The 21,055-nt window shown below is 31.8% G+C and overlaps 1 protein-coding gene across 1 annotated transcript; it reads left to right on the top strand.

Moving 5' to 3' along the window:
- The first annotated feature begins 309 nt into the window (after positions 1-309).
- Positions 310-20,434, top strand: LOC145693412 (circadian clock-controlled protein daywake-like). The gene is made up of 6 exons (XM_081769384.1): positions 310-453; positions 5,115-5,207; positions 6,019-6,166; positions 12,811-12,944; positions 15,998-16,141; positions 17,686-20,434. Exons 1-6 carry the CDS (start codon positions 393-395, stop codon positions 17,838-17,840), a joined length of 735 nt encoding a protein of 244 aa, XP_081625510.1. The 5' UTR covers positions 310-392; the 3' UTR covers positions 17,841-20,434.
- The last annotated feature ends 621 nt before the right edge of the window (positions 20,435-21,055 follow it).

The raw sequence follows: 21,055 nt of genomic DNA, 5'->3' as shown, positions 1-21,055 counted from the left end.
TTCAATGAGTTGGCTACTATGTTTCATTACAGTTGCCTTGTGACCTCAAAAGACATTACTTGCACTCTCAATAGGACGTCATTTTACTCTCAATGGAGCGGATAAATGCGACCTGTTTGACGATCAACCAAAATAAGTGCATAATTAAGGGAGATAAGATGAAAAAAAGAGACAAAATAAAGTGTTGGAGGAAAAACCTGATGACCAAGAACATAGTAAATAAAAGAAAAAGACAAAGTGGACAGTGGGTTGGGAGGGGAGAGGATTTGAAAGGCGGAGTCTTGCGTTCGACCCATATTGTTGAAATAGATATATAAGTAAATGGCAGCCTCTGATGCCTCACATATTCCTACCATTTAGTCGTAGCTTTGTAGCTTTAAGAAACTGCTAAGATGTGGCGCTGTTCTGTCTTGTTTGTGATATTATTGGAATTAGCAATAGCCAAACGAATACGTAAGTATAATGCAATTACTAAATTTAAAAATCATTAGGTTTGATCATACGTTGCTCGTGAGTCTACCTGTATTGAAGAATAGTAAAAAATTTGGATAAATTTTCGAAAACTTTTTGGTATTGAACACTTTTATAATCTTCCTGCTAACCTTGCTGCATGAAGATAAAGATTTGACTTCAATTAACATTTAGTAGCAAGAAGTTTAAAAATATATTCTACAGAAGGTTACACTAATCCCGGTAGTGAATTTTTATGTTGTGTACTCTGCTTGAGACTAACATAAAGCAGAATAGTCAATATAAAAATCACATAACCCTCTGCTATGAAACAGGAGGGTAATACTTATTTTTTAAAATTTGTCTCCGTTTTTCTTTTACAATGTGCCAAACGACTATTTTGAAATCAATTCGTCCAATATTTGTATTTCACATATTATAGTAAGGTGTCCCATCGTATTGTGAATAGCACGAAACATTTCTTTGTGAATTCGAATCCAAAAGTACTCCATGTAGACTTTATAATTCCTTTATTTGAATCACTCAGACTAACAAGACGTGGATTTACAGTTTAATGAGTTTAAGGTTTAAGATCGGAAACATTGTCTCCTTAAGAGATATTGTCATGATGATACATTGGAAGCTCATCCATAGTTGTTAAAATAGGCTTGTTATAATTAGAAAGAATTTGTTTGTATCAATATTATAAACAAACTATATTATTCATAAATTTTACTTAAAATTTTAATTGCACTGTTTCTCCTTATATTTTGAAAAGTTTTGCTCGTCGACAATATTCGTTTCTGCAAATTCTTTGAATTTGATCTGAGACTGATAATTGTAACATTGAGATATATGCATTAATTTTAGTATCTATAACTAGCATATTTTACCAATTATCACTGCCTAAAATATTTCATCGCTGTTTAGAAACAGTTGCAGAGTTAATTAATGTAGTTAAGGAAGTTGTGCTATATTGTTGGTGTTACTTTTGGGAATATTTTCCCGGTAAACAAAATGAGAAGATGAACTTAACCAATGATGGGTAAACTAGACCTGACGCGGCTTCCCGAAAGGTAATTCTATCCGGTCCACGACATAATTTCTAAGTTGACGAATGAAAAGAACAATAGGATTACTTCGAAAGAGTTGTATTTAAAACTGATTGACAAATGATAATGTCTTCACTTCTGAAAAGTAGTCCATCTCAGCTTCAACCATATTATGAGAAATTTTGAAAAATGCACAGTTGTTGCTTTTAATAAATCATATTCGCTAGCCTATTTTTTTCCCCTTTTGGCCCGCTCTTAAACAAGTTTGCATATCACTGAACTGAACGGATTACAATATTTTGTAGTCTCACATTAATTTCTGTAAGCTATGTAAAGTATTTAATTTGAAGTTAGTCTCATTGCCGCTTAGCAAGTGGAAGGGCATCTACTTTCCGTATTACCTTTCAGACCAAGAAGGTTAACCTTGCCTTTTATTCATTTTACGGAAACATTGAAGTTCAAGGACGTTGTTTTCTGTCAAATAATTTACTTAACATTTTAAAAATAAACGTGAAGAGTTATGTGTATTAATTTATACATTATTTACAGTATTTAGAAATCTTACTTAATACCAAACTAATAAACATTCTTTAGATAGTGTTTATGTTAAAATATTATTTTTAAAAAGAGGTCTATTATTGTACTTAACCACTAAATATCGATAAACCAGTTAATGCATACAAGAACGGTTGAGGCTACATTTTCATCGTGTATGTATATAAAAATTAGAGTTTATATTACTCGTATTTTACATACTCCACATAAAAATATTTTTCACAAATATAACAATTTTGTACAAGCATACAGCAAAATAACATTTACTTTCAGAAGTATGAAAAGTAATATATTTAAAGCGAAATACTGCATCTGAATTGACAGTATTTATGATTAAACCTTTATACAAATACATTAATGATATATTATGGTGGTATGAACTGTATGGAGATTTTATACATATGCTTCAAGTTTCGTGAAGAGGTGTATTACAAGTATTAATAACTAAAATTATGACGATTTTTAGTGTCTTATATACGATTAGCACATTGTGTTTCTGAAAATGTTCTATCTCTATATAAATCGAACTATGCTATTTTGCTTGAGATTTATCGTCTATTTATTTACCGGGTCATAATTTTAAAAAATAACACTTCACAGTATGCGAAGAGTAATTTTCATTCATATTCACTATTAGTTACTTAAACAGAAAAGATAAAAGTTAGCCCTTACTCTTGGGTTGAATACTTTTTTTTTTTTTTTTTTTTTTTTTTTTTTTTAATCAGGAGACAGCTAGAATTTCGAATTCTTTGTAAAACACACGTATTGTGGAGAATATTCAGCTTTGGATCCGCAAGGTAGAATTTGCAAATTTGGACCCGCTGAAACCAATATTATTTAATAAACATTACTTTGAAATGAATACTTTAAAGTCAAATTTAAAGTATTGTTCGCTTAATAGGTCCTTGAAATATCTTTAAATATCATAGAAATCAGGATGTTATGATTTCGTCCTCTCACCTTATGTGTATTATCTATTTGCAGTTCATTATTACTCTATTAGATTACAACGCGGGTATGCACAAAACAAATATTTCATCATTTTTCGACTACATTCATTACAAATTATATATATATATATATATATATATATATATATATATATATATAAAGACTAGGATTTAAGAATAACAGTGTTGAGGTGTGCAAAGCTGAGATTGTGTGATAAGATGCAGATAGTTGTAATTTTCTTCTGCTTTTCTCCAACCGCATAATTCTGTTATCACTGTATCCAACTCTTGATACCACTGTCATTGTTTTCTTTTTGTCTAACTACCACTTTTTCAAATTACCAACTTATTCTTCAAGATTTACTTCATTATTCTTCCCTTGCATATTTTGTATCACTTTTACTCTGTTCCCATTTGCTATGTTCATCTAGTTACTGTGTTTTCATTTTCTGTTTTGATCATTGTACATTCTCTTTCTTTGACCCAGTGAGATCACTCGCGGATCGTCCTCTCCTCGAAAACGGCCACTTTATTCTGATTTGATGTAAAACTCGTTCGTACCTACATTAATCGTCCAGCATACTATCTGCCTACTCTAAACAACTCTTCAGGACCTGCTAGTGACTTGGGTGGATCTTTCTTATATACTCGTTCTTCTCTTCTCGGTTTTATTCACTCTTTTCTGTGCGATACTGAAAATTGAATGATTGGCGTTGTATTATAGAGGTCCAAACGGAAGTTTTATATTAACAGTTTTTAGACAATTTCCCACGGAAAACTCCCGGATCTCCATCCGACCGAGGGGGTTCCAGAACTTGGAAGGTTTATCCCCAAACAGGCAACCCCTAAATCCGTCCCTGCCCACCATCTATACGCATTAAGGCAAGATACAACAAAATATAAAACGCAAAACATAGTGGAAAAGCATGTACAAAATTATTTTGAACAACTTGCCAGAAAATTTATTGGTTTAAGGCTCTCCATAATGGCTTTATCCCTGAAGGTTGGGTGTTACTTTAGCTCCACTTAATGAGGTTGATATCACTTGCGCTTCTACTCCCCTTTCCAAGATAGAATTTCACAATTTTTTTTTTTTTTTTTTGGCTTTAACTGTACCACCGGAGGACTAACAGCGAATGTGAGTTTCAAGAAGAGTAGGCTATTTACAGAAAACACTTTAAGTAGATTCGTTACGATGGTAATACATTGTTCACTACACTAAATGACTTTTTACATTCAGCTGTTGATTTGATTATAGTATCTATTGCTTTCATAAACGATTTCAGATCATCTGAAACAATGCCGTCACTCACACACTGTCTAAACACTATAACAGTTGTTCTCAAATCGATTCCAAACTTTTGACAAAGAAGTCAAATTTTAACGTCGCCAAAACAAACGTCTCTTCGCAGCATCATACCACTTTTTTGTATCTAAATTCTCTTAATTCAATATTAACTCATCATACAGTCAAGCAGATTGCAGTTGAATGCAATATTCGATTTTGATGGACTTCTGAACAATTTTAAGACACTTAGTGTGAGCTGTAAATGTTTTCTATTTTTTCGGATAGCTTGACGTTTCTGACCATCTGCGCTTCCAAATGCTTTTACCGTTAACGTACAATATTCGTTTGAAATTCTAATTCTTTCAGATTTGAGTTCTTGTATAGGAGCAAAGGGTGAGCATTTTTGTAGACACCTCATTTTAAAAACAAAAGGCAGGAAAAAAAGGCCGAGCAAGCCTGGGGGTATGGGAGCGGAGTTCCCAGCTGGCCACATTCAGGAAGTATTTAGAACGTCAGTGTTGTAAATTTAGAAATTATTACTTCATAAGAAATAAAATCGTTGACGTGCAAAGCTATTCGTCAATTACTGTGCATAAGATGGATTTATTAAAGGTATATAACATTCACTTTTCAGTGATGGTATATCTTGATCACTGTAAAACCAGAGACGGTATGTCTTCATTACTGGAATACCAGAGGCGATATGGCATACCACCACATACCGTCTCACTTCGACCACTGAAACTAACCATATAGTAAATTAGAGTAAGTTTATTGCATTTTTTCATTTTACTAATATATTTGTTATTTATTTTCTAGCTGATTATGTGCCTATTTGCAAAAGGAATGATCCAAATCTCGACGACTGTGTATCAAAAGCTATTGAAACAATGAGGCCATATTTAGTTAAAGGTAATTACATATAATCAAATTATTATGTTTTGTTGTACGTTTTTCATACGATAAATGAAAACAGTAGTATACTTCTTTTAAAGTAAGTGGACTATTCGAATTCCCTAGACTTTATTTTTACAAGAAAAAAACTAATAAAAAATGTACAAGACATTGGGGCATTCCATGACCATTTAAAAGTTACACATATACTTCATTTGAGTCTTGGAGAATATGTAATTTGCTAACTTGAAATTCAGACTTGTTTTAACTTATTGTAATTGTATATATATTACAATATCACTTGAAAAATCAATTTTAATGTATGTATCATACCTGATAATACAAAGAAAATGTAATAATTCTAAGAGTTATTTTGTCTATTCATTTTTTTACTTATCCTTATCATGTAGGCAAGTGCAAAATTGACTATGCTAGGAAAATAATGAAGGCAAATTGAAATCCCCTTAAATCGAGCCTATTTAATATATATAAATAGCTAGAACGATTGGAGTCGATCGTCACTGGAATCAATCGGTTAACATCTTGAAGTGTAAAAGTGACTTTAATGTATTGTATACTTTACAATTCCTGGTTTTTCCTACCTTCTATGCAACCTGTACAGTAACAAATAATTGATGGTTGCCTATGATAAAGGATATGAGGCTCTTACTGCAAAAAAAATCATTACCTTGTCTTGCCTCGCGTGGTCCTATTTATCGTCTTTAGTAGAGCTTATTAGGATCATGGAGTGGGTCTTTTTCTTTCTTACTATTGTAGTCCACTTCATTTTGGTTAGATTGTGGTAAATATGCTTTGTTTCTAATTACAGGAATACCATCACTACAAGTTCCTTCAATAGAACCTCTATCAATCCCAGCATTGCAGGTGGATCGAGAGACAGATGCAATCAACATAAAAGCACAGTTCAAAAACATGAAAGTTCACGGATCTAGTGCTTTTGTTCTCAAGAAATTTAAGTAAGTAATTATTTCGTGCTATTTTTAATTCCCCATGAAATAAATACACACTGAATTGAGTTATCTTAAATATCTGAATACATTATGTTTCATCAATATTACAACATCAGTGAAGGGATTAAGAACAACGTTTAATTTGAAACTTCCAAGTTAATAAAAGTAGAAAAAATCTTAACAATATGTTCAAACTTGGAAGTTAATAAAAGCAGAAAAACATGTTAACAATATGTTCATATATAATTTTACTAAAGTGCCCCTTCATGGCTAAGTGATTGATACGGATACAATCTGTATGCGCGGCCATTGTTTCAGTTCCTAGTGAAAACACAAAGACTCGGATAAAAATGTAAGTACTTTGGATCACCATGAATTCGAGGTTTACACAGTAGTTAGCGTCTCCTGTAACCTTGGCACTAAAACAAAGCGTTAAACTCTAATCAATGATTAAATTGTTTTACTGGTAATAATCATCCTACTTCGAATATATCAGAAATTTTGTCAACTACATAGCAAAAGCATTTTCGGAACCTAAAAGCTGAAACAAATGTTAGAGATCCTGAACAATGGAGTAGTTAACATGCATATGTTCCTTGAGTGTGATACTATGCTCGAACCTTGGCAATCGACAGTCAATTCGGATCGATTCGTTGAACTTTAGGACCAGATCTCATATCCTCAGTGCTGAGAAAGAGATGTTACATTCTAAATACAAAATCTGAAGTAGTCACTGATACATCCCATTCTGAGGCAAATTTTGATAGTATGTGTTGGTTTCAGGAGGTTGCTCGGGGAGAAGGAAGGAATCACCCCGCACAAAGCAAATCTTTTCAATCGTGCCGAACATGGGTTATAAATATTTTCGAAATATTACCTTCATTTCCGTATATAGATAGTTCTCTCGGGTTAAAACTTCTGAAATCAGCAATTGATAGTATTACAAATAGGGCTAGGTGTAATTTTCACGTATATTCGAAGATATTCTGGAGTCTGTACAGTTGCTCATGTTTAATAGATTTCCTTTTGTTTCATTATTATGTTATTTTCAATGATCTTTGACATATGGACATTTACAGAAACATTCCAAATAGAAGGTATTGAAAAGAGATGTATAATGTAATAAAAATCAGCTCACGGTAGACATAATATATCTTTTATATTATGTTCATAGCTTCCAGATTCATATGATGCTTTCACCACCCATGGAAGGCTAAATTCTACTTTTGCTCATTCCTTCTAGCAAGTTCATGTGTTTTACGTCTCCTTGATTTAGGCCTACTTCTATAATTGTATGCTTGAAAAACAAAATCGAGGAAATAAAAAAAGCTTCAGTAAAACAGTGACGTGATATGTGTAATATGGACTATATACACAAAGTAGCTTCTAGAATGAAACCAAGAAAATATTATGCACTTTTTTCCATTCTCGAAACTTAAAATCTACATAACAAGATTCGTTTAACAAGATTCACTGTTGCAAAGCTTAGCAATTATATAATATTACGTAACAATTAGGAGAGTTGATCGAAAGATGTGAGTCATACAAGACACAGCCTTGACACACAATATTTTGTGTCAACAGCAAAGCAAAGAAAATAACACGTTCTGTCGTAATTTATATTCGATCCTGTTATATTCAACAAAAAAGATTTCACAAGTAGTTGGTGTCCAGAATTATTATGAATAACGTAACAACTTTTTCTTCTATGTTGGAAAGTGCGAGTTTAAGTAACATACATTTAGTCACTGCTAAGGAGCTGATAGTAATGTAATATATCTATTTAAACCTTATTTGCGAACAAAGTTTTAACTAGACTTTATGTTGGAAATTGTTACAAATGAAACAGTGGAAAGGAATTCCCTATGGAAATCAGCAAGAAACTATCGTATTTATTAGCATATAAGACACGTCTCATTTTGAAACGTAACTTTTTGAATTGCTACATTCTAACCTAAAGATTGTAATTTAAATACAAATGGCAAGAAAAATATGGTCATCTTCCATGCAATCAACAACCACCGTATTACACACAGGAAACAGTACAGGCACAATTATTAATGTTTTATTGTGGTCGAGCTACCCTCTGTGAAAATTCTGACTCCTTGACATTATAGAAGTTCAAGAGTGTTTTATATCGGAGGAATGGTAATTGATGTGTACAAGCGACTGAAACTCTAATGACAGTTCTTGCATATATGGTGATTCTCAACCTATTCTTAATCCTGAATCTCGGTCTGTTCTTAATCCTAATTCTGATTGTCAATCTGTTGCTCTATTTCATCTAGTAATTTCCATATCTCGTTTTTAAACCACGGGAGAAATAAATTAGCCACCTCACCAAGGGCGTCCAAGGAAGACAATTATTATTGATTCCAAGGGAGAAAATGGCAGGCGCTTTATTTGCATAATGCATTGCAGGCTCTAATATTAGATATTATAAGGCAAGAGTTACTTTATACCCTTTTACTCATATATACCTACGTACATAATAAAAGTTGAGCAATGAGTTATCACAGACAAAAATTGATAATGAAATAAGTACGTTAAAATGTCATGTTTCAATACACAATGACACAAACGTACAATTAAGAAAATCAACAGATAACGTAAGAGGCTTTCCATTCTCCACATTGTTAAAAATGATTTTCTTTGAACAGAAGTCGAAGATATCTCTTTTCTTGTCTAAACTTATTAACAACTTTGTTGCACAGATTCATTCTTCCCCGTGAGCACTTAGCATGCACGAACTCCGTAATCGTTTGTCAACATATTCGAGCGAAGTCATGATTTCAGTCTTCTAAGTGTGCTGAAGGACATTTCCAGTGTGCATGATGTTGGAGGAATAGACAAAAATCATTATGACTGTACGAACAGCAGGAACCAAGAGAAATATTTATCTTGCTTGTGTTGTTCCATTTTCCTAAATGTTAATAAAAGTTTAGAGTGCGAAGAGGGGACCATTACCCCTTTTTCCCCTTATGGACGCCCTTGCATCCTACCTCTGCCTAATTAGGTTAGTGTCCCCACTTAGCTACGTTAGGGTAAGTTGGCTAGAACTATCGTTCGGGTAGAATACTAGGACAGTAAGTAGTATAGCGCTCACTTCTGGTGCGAGAGGGATGCTTGGTTCTATTAGAGACCATGTGAGGTTGTGATGAACAACCGGTTGGTGGATTCTTTATTTTCTCCCCATAATTGACATTCCACAATCCTTTCAGAATCATTCACTTTCGTTAATTACCCATATCCTTTAGATTACAGGATGCAATCGTGGGACGTTAAATTAAATATTTCATATAATTTTATTTGCTCGATAGTCACTGGATGTTTCTACTCGCTCACTTGCATCATTTAGTACATTTAGTTAAGTAATAGTAAGTCTACGTAGTAAATAGCCCATGAAGCCAAAGTCTTACTTCTATTATCGCGATTTTCACGATTGAATTTCATAGCCACAACTTTTAAAAAATAGTTCAACATCGCCCATCCAAACCCTTTACATTTTAAATGTTCTATCGGATACACAATGCGAGCGAATAAATATTTTCGATTTCCTTTAAATATATAACCTATTACATCAAGAGCATTACGTTGCTCAAATGAGGAATGTAGGTCTATACCATAAGTTTCAATTAAAATATGTTTTCCTCATTTCTTATTGTAATGTATACTTGGTTATTATATTCATTTTTTGTGTTCAAGAAACCAGCTGAAGAACGAATGATTGATACAAATTCATGATTGTGAACAAAAAGACTAGATCAAATTAGATTAGAGAAGTATCAAATCTACATGTAAAGTTAAAGAATTATAAAATTAAAAAAAATGAATATGATTCCTAATAAATTTGAAATTTAAGAATCATGTAAGGATTTAGGCATGACCAACTCGTTAATTTTAGTGAGAAGCTTCTACGACTTTACCTCCTTCCTTCAGTAACGTCTGTTGCCTAGAGCCCCAAATTCAGAAGGGGACTCCCGTTGTCCTAGTGGCTAGCACGTGCTTCTTTGGTGCACAGGGTCGTTAGTTAATTCCCGGCAGGGAGGAACTTAAATCTGAACCATTGCGGTTGTTCGAATTCACGTCTTGTTGCTGAAAGGAATAATAAACTTCAATCCAAGCAAAACTTGTAGGGAGCCCCGGCTGAGAGTCGAACACAAGACACGGAAGATAATGTAATCCATAGACCAGTGTTTCCCAACCGGTGTGCCGTGAATGGGTCGCTGATGTGCCGCGAGGAATCGAAACAAAATTATTAATTTTATAGCAATCAAATTGCAAAACATAGGAAAGAAATGTATATTTGTATTTCACATTACTATGAACCTTTACTGTGAATCTACAATTTTAAGTTTCATACCATTTTACTGTTCTGTACATTTCTAATGTTGAAAAAAAATGCTTATCATTGTTATTACCATTATTGCTTCTTTATTGTTGCAGAGTATTTCGTAACTTGAAAATTTAAAATATCATTCAATCCTTTTAACAAATTACCTACGTTTGTGTTTTAAAAGTAAGAGAGATTTGTTTGTTCGTTCGTTATTTAGTGATCTTCCTTCTTAGTAAAAGGTTGGATACAGTTTTTAAAAAGAAAGCGTACTTTTAAACACCTGAGTCCAATTTTTCATTGCAATTTTTTTTCTATTTTTAAATTAGAATGAAAAATAAGCATAATGATTTACCACAGGGATAAAACAGTGATAGAGCTTACTTTTCTGTGAGAAGGAGATCAATAATCACAGAAAAAATACCACTGTGTTTTATATTTACAAATAATAATATCTATAAGTGTGCCCCGAGAACCCAAGTAACACCCGTAGTGTGCCGTAAGTTGAAAAAGGCTGGGAAACGCTGCCATAGACCATAGTGAAGTGGTCTGCTACTTTGTAGAGGAAAACGTTCTTCGGGTGACAATGTAACCTTGAAATTACAAATGTAAAAGTGTGTATGTGTGTTTTTTTTTAAAGTATAGTTGATAGCTATCTATTTTATTTCTAAGTCTGCTTGTCTATTTTTTGAAGATAAAATATTTTAAGTAAATAAAAAGAAATGAAGTTCGTTTGTTCCTAAGTTATCACAAGACTACCCCATCTCTGTTAGCTGCTTAGGGCTACCCCTGGTTTTTAAGTCCGTGTCTGCTTATTAATAAGTGTTGTCTGCAAAAGTTACATAAAAACAATTAATTTTAATTTTTTTTTAAAAAAATAGTAAAATTGAAAAATTAAGGTTATTTAACTTGATCATGTCATCGATCTTACATCACTATATTAAAACTGGGTTACATTTTAAATGTTCTATTGGATATAAATTACAATGCGAGCGGGGAAATACTTTCGATTTCCTTCAAACATATATAACCTGTTACATCAAGAACATTACGTTGCTTGAAGGAGGTATGTAGTTAATATAATACGAACACTAGCAATCCATGCATTCAGGTCACGTATCTCTTTAGGGTACTCTTCCTGCATCTTCCATAAGACAAGTACTTTCTCTCAAAACACATTCTACGCCGCCAGACATTACCACTTTTACTGATATTTATGTTGTTATTATAACTTTCATTTCTTTGTACAAGAATACAAAAATGTTTATTTTCCTATTGAATTTGAATCGAGACTTATAACGTCGAAATTTCTTTCCTTTTTGTAATCTGCAATGTACAATAAAATGTATATTTCAATCTTTAAAAAAATCATAAGCAACACCTAAAATAATACTAGTTCCAAATACGTGGTTTAACTTACATTTATTTTTACCTTAAACAGCTTTATGCATATTTAGCATAGGTTAAGAGTCGCCCCCTTCCCCCCAAGTTCCATGGAAACCTAGTTACTCTCATCAATCGATTGGGTGTAGTCTGTATCAAGTGTTTCGTAATCAGAAGATATAGGGTTCAAACTCAACTGCCGGCAATAAGAAGTAAGTGCCCTCCCCCCAAGATTTTACAGACGAACGTGCGAATAGCGCCTGTAAATTTCAACTAACTTCATTTCGCATTCACGTGTGAATTTGTTTTAATCTTTATACTGATAAAGCTATTGCACACTGCATTGATTTTTTTAAAAAAATAGATATCATGTCCAGAATTGCTAGTTGATATTCATGGGTATTGGGAGAAAATAATAGCTATATTCAATAGATTTTAATTATATGGATATCTTACCCACAAAATAAAGCGGACGACCATTAACTTAAGCGGGCATGATATGAGATCCAGTTGATGTATGTATTTACATTTTAAATGTGATATGCATTCTCCTAAGCTATGCAATATTTTAATAATCAAGAACGCCAAAATAGATCTACTTTTAATTTTAGACATGATAACAAGGCATGTCAAAAGTTAGGAGCAAAAATGACTTTCTTTTGCCTCATTTCGTTAAACTTTGGGGCGATGTCCCTGCTTATACAATACCAAGGTCATGGATGACGAAACATTTTATTAAAGTATACAAAATCACTACTGGGATTTGTATCCGAGCAGACCAGCAGAGATTTAACGGGTCATGAACTTCGTGATCCGTGACACAGAAGGAGTCAGATCCATGACTTATCAACACACTAATTGTTTTTGTACTAGTGATTATTACCATCCTTTTCAACTTTTAAATAACTATTTTATTATCATATTATTGTTTCAGATCGAATTTAGATAAACTTGAATTAGAAGCCTCTATCTTATTACCTCATTTGAACGTGAAGGCTGACACAGACCTTGATGGAAGAATTTTGGTCGTTCCTCTCAGAGGAAAAGGATTATTGATTGGAAATTTCAGTAAGTAAAATAATAGTTCATTATAAACATGCAGTAAACATAGAATTCATTATAAATATGTAGTGATTAAAATTAGTCATTATAAATATGTAGTGATTAAAATTAGAGTGAATTGAGAGTCATTAAATTAAGTTCAGTAGATTCAGTAGATTACATTCAGTATATTAAGTTAGACTAAAGGTAAATAGTTAACAATGTTAGCACCTTGGCATCTTTATTTGAATTGAATTGAATTGAATTGAAAAAGGCTTTATTCAAGCGGGCGAGGTTCAGCATATTGCTGCTCTACCACCTAACTCTTGTCAAGGAAGTACATTGAGTTATACAAAAAACATACAATCAATTGAGTCAAAAAATTTCTTAGCCTATTTATTGATTAATATGGGAAGAATTGTGTTTTCTTTGAAATAGGCTGAATTTTATTTATTTTTTTAAAATTTTATTTCAAAACTATTCAACATCCTTGCTTTGTGAAAATTAGATTCAGTTACTTATAATTTTCATATTTATAGATCAATGTATATGCCAGGTGTATCAAAAGTCCCGGGGCAAAGGATCGTTTTCAGTTCAGGACGCTGTTTGAACGAAATGTAAGGGCACGCAAAAAAAAAAAAAAAAAAAAAAAAAATGACACGGAAACGTGCACATTGTTGTATGAAGGAACTTAAAATACCTCGAATCAATTTCCCAGCAATGTTGTATTGTGTGGTGAGAATCCACCAAAACAGCCCGTGGAACTGGCAGAGTTAATTTCCCATTTTGCCAGTGTAAATCCTAAACAGCTGGTGCAATTGAAAAAAATCCACCATTTTAGGTTGAAAACCACTTATTTTCAACAACTTTTACCTCTGTTTCCATCTTTACTCATAATGGAATTGGCCTTTACAGCCATTTGGGCTGTACACTCTTTATGTACCCAGTATTAAATGAAAATAAAACGTTCCCATTTACCTGGATCCACAAAATAAGTGAATGAAGTTACTGTTTAAAATGGGGGTTGGTCATCGACACGTTAGTGTAAAAGACAGTAACTTCATTCACTTATGTTGTGGGTTCAGGTAAATAGTAACGTCTGGGAATTTCAACCTGCAGGGAATAATCTGTACACCTATTGAACATTAATGAAATGTGCAGTTTTGGACTGCGTATGTATGAGTTCCTTTACGCTGATAAAGACTACCATCCACAATTTTTCAAATTCGAAATAGGACCTCTTGTAATTTGGCTTTTGAATACATATAATGCAAATGAATTTTGACAAAGCGAATAACGTCTAGACAAGAAGAAAACTGTAAAATTTATTCATTTGAAAAGAAATGGAAGATAATTCTCAATATTAATCAATTAGTTAATATATAGATGGTGCAAATATTCAACGCCCTTAATATATAAAGTTAGAATAAGTAAGAGTTTGTTGTAAATATTTATTAAAAACTAGAATAATGCTATAGTTCGTTATTCTAAACAAATAAATTAAATATGTAAATAAAGAGCGTAGAAAAGCGATTATTTATTAACCAGGAAAATGGCGAGACATCTTTTGAGTACATGGATAAAATTAGTTACATGAAATATACGGAAAATCCATGTAGGACAATTGACAATACAATAATTGTATAGTGAATAGCTACTTTGCAAGCGATGGAAAAGGAAACCAGCAGGAAAAATAAGTGACTAACGAATTGTTTGAGAATAAATTATATTATAAAGTACTTGGTAGAATGTAACTTTGAATATAAAATGAATTCGGGGAAGAAGAGGAAAACTATAATTCATGAAAGGCATTAATTGAATGGACAATTCTTACAGTAAGCCTCCCCCTTCCAAAAAAAGGAGAATAGAACCTTTACGTTTGAGGCAAATAAAATCAATTAATAACCATGTAAGCAGGAGTGCTCATAAGGCGAAGGACATGACGTTAAGTGCGTCATAGAAATTTTAAAAAGACTAATAAATGTTTAATAAATGTTTTAAAATGTTTAATACAATGCCCAACTAAATATAACTGTAAAAACAATGTAAAAACAATGTAAAAACAATGTAAAAACAATATAAATGTAAAAACAATGTAAGAAAACACACTTTAATAAAGGCCGCAAAGCTATTGTTTAATTTTAAAAATGGTACTGATGTCTCTGGAAAGCGAGGCTTTTCAGTAATAGAATTTTGGTGGTATACGCCATGGAAATTGGATAGTATGGGCACCCGAGTAAATTCAAAGTGTCAGTTAAAATAACACACAATAAATAAATAAATAAATGAAAAATAAAAATTTAATAATAATTTACACTGATTATATATCATATATCATTATATTTAGCAATAGAATACTTACTTATTTCTTGCAATTAAATTGTAGGACTGTCTACAAAATTGATGTTATATATAATGCAAAGGATGTATTCGAAAATGCACGCACAAATAATAATTTACGTTATACATCTTGTTATAAAATTAAATACTAAATCTGATTAAAAGCAAAGATTACCTGTTAGCAGTTACTCATTTATGAAATCTAATCAATTATTTAGCAACGTGCCAGCCTGAATGAGAAAAGTTTCCACTTTTTCCTTTGTGCTAAACAATTTTTCTTTAAATCACTGTCAAAATTGGTCTCACTAGTATATATCAGTGTCGTTTTATCCAAGTACGTCATTATTACATGAACTCACATTATTTCTGAAATGTAAAGTTATAAGTAAGAACTTTGATTGCTCTGATTTTAGTTTAATATTCCTTTCAGTAGTGATGCTTTATGAGATAACGAGCTTAACGTGGAATCCGAACCGCAATCTCCTGCCGGGGATCGACCTCGGGTCTCTGGCGCCAAAGTCGCGTACGCTATGCACATGTCCACGAGGAAGTAAAGTAAGAATCAGAGGTGCTGCAAAGATAATTCTTATATTATTAAGTGGTTATAGAGAAAAAATAGCGTATGACTCCAAATAATCTTACATTTTTTACATTTCGGTGGATCAAAAACTAGGTTTTGAATTAATACTATTACTACTTTCGCCATTACTACTATCAATAATAATATTTTTTCTTCTTAGCTGACTGTACTGCAGACTTGAAGCTTAAAGGCCATTTAATAACCAAGAAAAACAAGAAGTACCTCGAAGCTACCGACCTTAAGACTAAAGTCCATATAGAAGATACTGTGGTTCATTTAAGGAGCTCTGGAAATGCACTCATTAGTAAGTACCTTTGTCACATTTTACATGCTTATTGATATAATTAAAGACTCCCAACTACTGAGATGATGTTAACGATTTTTTCATTATTCAATGCTTCGGATTTCAACGCTTTGAGAATTTTTTTGCCCATAGTACGCTTTTCTGTTTATTATAAAGGGGAGTATTTGTTTAATAACCATTGTGTACATAGAGATATGACGTTCTAAATGTGGAATCCTCTTCTCGCACAAACAGAGGTGGATAAATGTGTTACATCAATTCAAGCTCCCAATTCTTAATGTGACCTTAGAAATAAATAGTCTCATTGAATGTTCCATTTTTATTTTTTCTTTAAAGTTTAGTGGAACTTACTAGCATTTTAGTATTCACCATAAATCGTACGTACCACCAACAACGGTTCCCGTATTGCCAGTGGTAGTGTATCACAGTTTAAGAAACCTACTCTTTGATTTTGCTTTATTCGTTAGCTCGCCTTTTCAGCACTGAGGCCAGTGACCATTTTGATTTATCATATTAATCCTAAATTTACTATTAAAACTTTTAGGTTAAATCTAATGATTAAGTACATCAGTAGTGTGTACATGAATAGGGTATGCAGAATTACATCAAGAAGAGAAGCTTCAAAACCTCAAATTCATATTATTTTGCGTGTTTGTATATACGAAGTATACATATCTTAATTGGTAAATATATATATTTGCATATTTCTCTCAAATGGGGGATTAACAGCAGGAAACCATGCCGCTGATGTACATTATAAACTAACGATTTTCCCTATTGTGGAAAAAATCATCATTTATTTATTATATTTAATGAACTTACTATAAGTTCACATGATCCTTAAATTTCAGTTTTTCATATATTTTCCTTAGTTTTCGGCGTAATAAACGTAAAAACCAATTAATTTCTGGGAAAGCACATGTCACTTATCGCTTTTGCTACGACGCATAAATAAAAATGATTTGAGGGAGGATCTCATCATTTACTTTCCTATTACTCAAATTAACGTTTGACGGGGTTGTTTCATTGTACATACGTAGCAATTAATGAAAAATTGTGCAAAAAAATTTTTACCAAGTCCAAACTCCAATGGAGAGAGATATAACCTAACCAAAATTTTGTACTGTAAATATTTCACATGTGTACTAAGCAAGTGAAGGTCTACCTCCATGCCATGTTTGTCCAAGATCGGATAAGACTGTATACTGTTCTTTTGATTGATTACTTCTGATAATCAAATGCCCGAAGAAAAGAAAAAAGTAAAGGTTAAGGTATCTTTTCTTACCATTAAAAATTGTATTCGGTTTTCACATAAATGGAATGTGGGGATATTAGTACTAGATACTAATATGCATCATGTATGTTCTCTTAAATTTCTATTTGATTTAACAGACATTTTAACAGATGGTATTCAATATCCAAATGTATTCAAAATTCATCAAAATTATAAGTTGTGGGGATTATGTAATGAAAATATTTTCACTAATGTTCGAAAGTTTAGTAGTAAATAGTACACACTTCACATTGTCTTTTTCTCTATTTAGGTGAGACTGCCCATACATTTATCAACAATAATAGAAGACAAGTTCTCGACATTATTACTCCAATTATTGAGGAAACTGTAGAAGCCATCTTTTTGCAAATGATCAACAGAATTCTTGGTCGATTGCCATACGACGAAGCTGTGCCACCATCATAATGTTCCTAATTACAATCTTCATTTGTTATGTGATAAAAAAGACTGGACTTCTTTTCAAATTGTAGTAAATAGGTGAAAATTATTTCCTGTGTTTTTAGAATGTAGTTGTTTCAATCCAGAACGGTAATGGTGAACGATTTCTTTCTCTTTCTGGCTTCACATTTCACACTCCACAAGTCAGGTCTGTTGTTCTGTGGTAAGAAAGGTGTGGATTCGGGAGTTGTTATGGTAAACCCATATATGCCCATACATTGTTTCTCAACACATTGGGAGAGCACGTTTGGTTTTCTAAGTTTACAATCTGATGATCTATGGTTTATCAGTACGCTTTATGTACGTATATGGGTTAATTAAGCATATGTTTATGGAAAAGGAAATTTTCGTTTGAATTCAAGTTATGGTCAACATCTTTAAAAGATGATTTAACTAAAATGATAATTATTATAGTAATATTACAATAAGCGGACAAAACATAGTATGATCGCAAGAATATTAATTCAAAAACACTCTGCAATGTAAACTACACATAATGATTTAGGTGTTATACCTGTGATTGATTAGTTATACCTGTTTAAAATTAACTTTATTGTTATAATCAATGTTACTGTATCTTACATTGAGAAACGTATATTCATGGATATTTGAAACACATTTCTTTCTTAAAATAATTAACACAAAATGTTCAAAATTTAATATAATGATATAACGGTTTAAAAAAATGTTTATATTCTTAACAGTATAAGTTCCTTTTACTTATTAATTTGTGAAGTGAATATTGAATAATGAGAATAACACATTCACCTCATTGAAACACAAATTAAAACACCAATATTATTAGATGGGTTAGAATAGTTAAACATATACTTAGCTAACATAATATAAATTTAGGCCTCCTCTCTCCTAGTACGACAATTGTCCTAAAGATCTGGATTCTTATTTATTATCTTAAAGAAAAAATGCAGAAGGTCTTTTTATTCTTTTATATGCTTCTTTAACGAATGAAAACAGGATAATTCAGAATCAATAAAGTAATACTGATCATGTGAGTTTATATATGTAGTACCGTTATGGATGAAAATTCAAAGTATTGGAAGGGTACAGAAACTATGATTAATTACTAAAAGAAATAATTCGAGAGGCACTTCGTGTGAATGTTACGTAACATATATTAGCTTTATTGCAACTCGGGATTTCATCAAGCTTGTTGACCATATTTGAATAGGAGGAAAAAGAATTGCTTTGAGGAAAAGGATTTATACTTTGTATAGCCTACGTAATTTATTTGCTTAACATTTTTAAACTATTTTCTTCTCAACCCACCAATCGTACATAGTCTATTTCTAATTAGATATTTTTTGTCGTTGCTATCAATTTAAAGACTATTTCAATTTTCTCTCTACTATTAAAGCGTTCATCAAATAATCTGCACATGTTTTTGGTGTGATGAAAGTCTTCTCTTTGTAGAGCGCCATTTCATCGTATTTAGTTACCATCTTACAATAAGTTCATACATTTATCTTAAATTGCTGAGTCAAGATCTGTGAATAAAATAAACTATATTTTGAATGTAGTTAGTATTCGTTTATTAACGATATCATGTAGTACTTAAAACCTTCCTTTATGGCTTTAATTCTTTATAGATTTTGACATCTAATTGTGTCCTTTTACATCCTTCTCAATGTTCTTAAAAGACATTGCTCATACTATCTACCTTTTTGTTATAATTTATATCATTTTTTGAAGGATAACTTACTTACTTTAGAAAATATACTATACTACCTTTTATAGTTGTGCCATAAGAAAAATACTAAATACTGTACCATAAATATCTAACTTAACATTTCCCTCTAATTCAGTTTCTTGTAATTTTACTCTTCTTATTCCTATATAAAGTAAACGAAACAATCGTGATAAAAAAATCTTCTTTCTTATACTTTCTTATCTATTCTTTCTTACCAACTTTCATGAAATTTAAAACTTCTACCTTGCTTCTAATCTGAATGTACTAATTATATTGTAAACGTGAACCATACTAAATTAAAAGCGCGAAGAAATAAAGGCGTTTTTAGTTAGTAATATATTGTAAAATTGCTTCGAAATTCTTACTTAATGTACAAAATTGGGATATCAATTAGTTTACTTTTATAATGTTAAATGAAACTCATTCATAATTTATACTACAATATTACATCACTATTCTCTACTTAGTTATGATTATAAAGCACACATCTTGACTCACATTATTCATCATCATCCTCTCATTTAATTTTTCATTCTTGTTTTCCATATAGAAATGTCATAATTTTCTAAATATGAAAATTGTATATATGTATTTTAAAACTACAAGTAAAGTTAGAAGAATTAATAGGTGCATACATGTTTGAACTTTGAAGTTCATGTGTAGTTTTTAAAAAGTTTGTTAAAATTATTCATAAGAACTTTATATCACTTCCTAATTATATTGTTTGAACGTCATTAATGTAAAAATAATCATTGTATATTCAATTAAGACTGATATCAAAATCGTTGAAATATCAACATCCTTTTGTGAATGTACTTATTTCAGTTTAAAATAAAATGTAAAAATTTATAAAGTCTTTGTATAATATCCTTCCTTATTTTTCATGATAAGAAATACATCACTTTAAACTTACATAAGTAAATGAAAACGTTTTCTCTTGAGTTAATATACATATCACATTTGATCACTGTGGTTTATTCAGAAAATAATAGTAATGCAGTATACTGATTATTCTGCCACTTGCTTCCTTATTTCATGTTAGCTGAAGTGTCATGTTACAAATAAAATTAACGTAAATTAAGTATTTCAAATATTATTTCATTGTATAGACCCTCTAGCTTCTGAGCGGAAAATTCATATAAGTGATTTCTAATCACTGAAATTTCGGAATATCATTTTTCAGAGTCGGATATTAGCTAAATTGCTTTCCCGCACCCGAAAATAATAAATTCTCCCTCTTAGAATAAAATTAGGAATTTGAAGCACACAGAAACAAATCATTATTCAATACTTCACATAGTTTCTATGGATTATAAAACATGAAAAAAGAGTGAATATTCGTTACTCGATCCTGAACTCTTATACCTGTAATATAACTCCCAGATCCTCATGAAGTACCAAGTAGTACAAAGACATGTCAAGTGAACAACGTTAGTCCTCGCCAGGGGTGCCCATCCCCCCCAAAGCTGATGGC

Source organism: Thermobia domestica, chromosome 8 (genome assembly GCF_964235325.1).
Source record: "Thermobia domestica chromosome 8, izTheDome1.hap1.1, whole genome shotgun sequence".
Taxonomy (NCBI): Eukaryota; Metazoa; Arthropoda; class Insecta; order Zygentoma; family Lepismatidae; genus Thermobia; species Thermobia domestica.
Note: the sequence above shows the minus strand (reverse complement) of the source record. Positions and strands in the feature narration are given on the sequence as shown.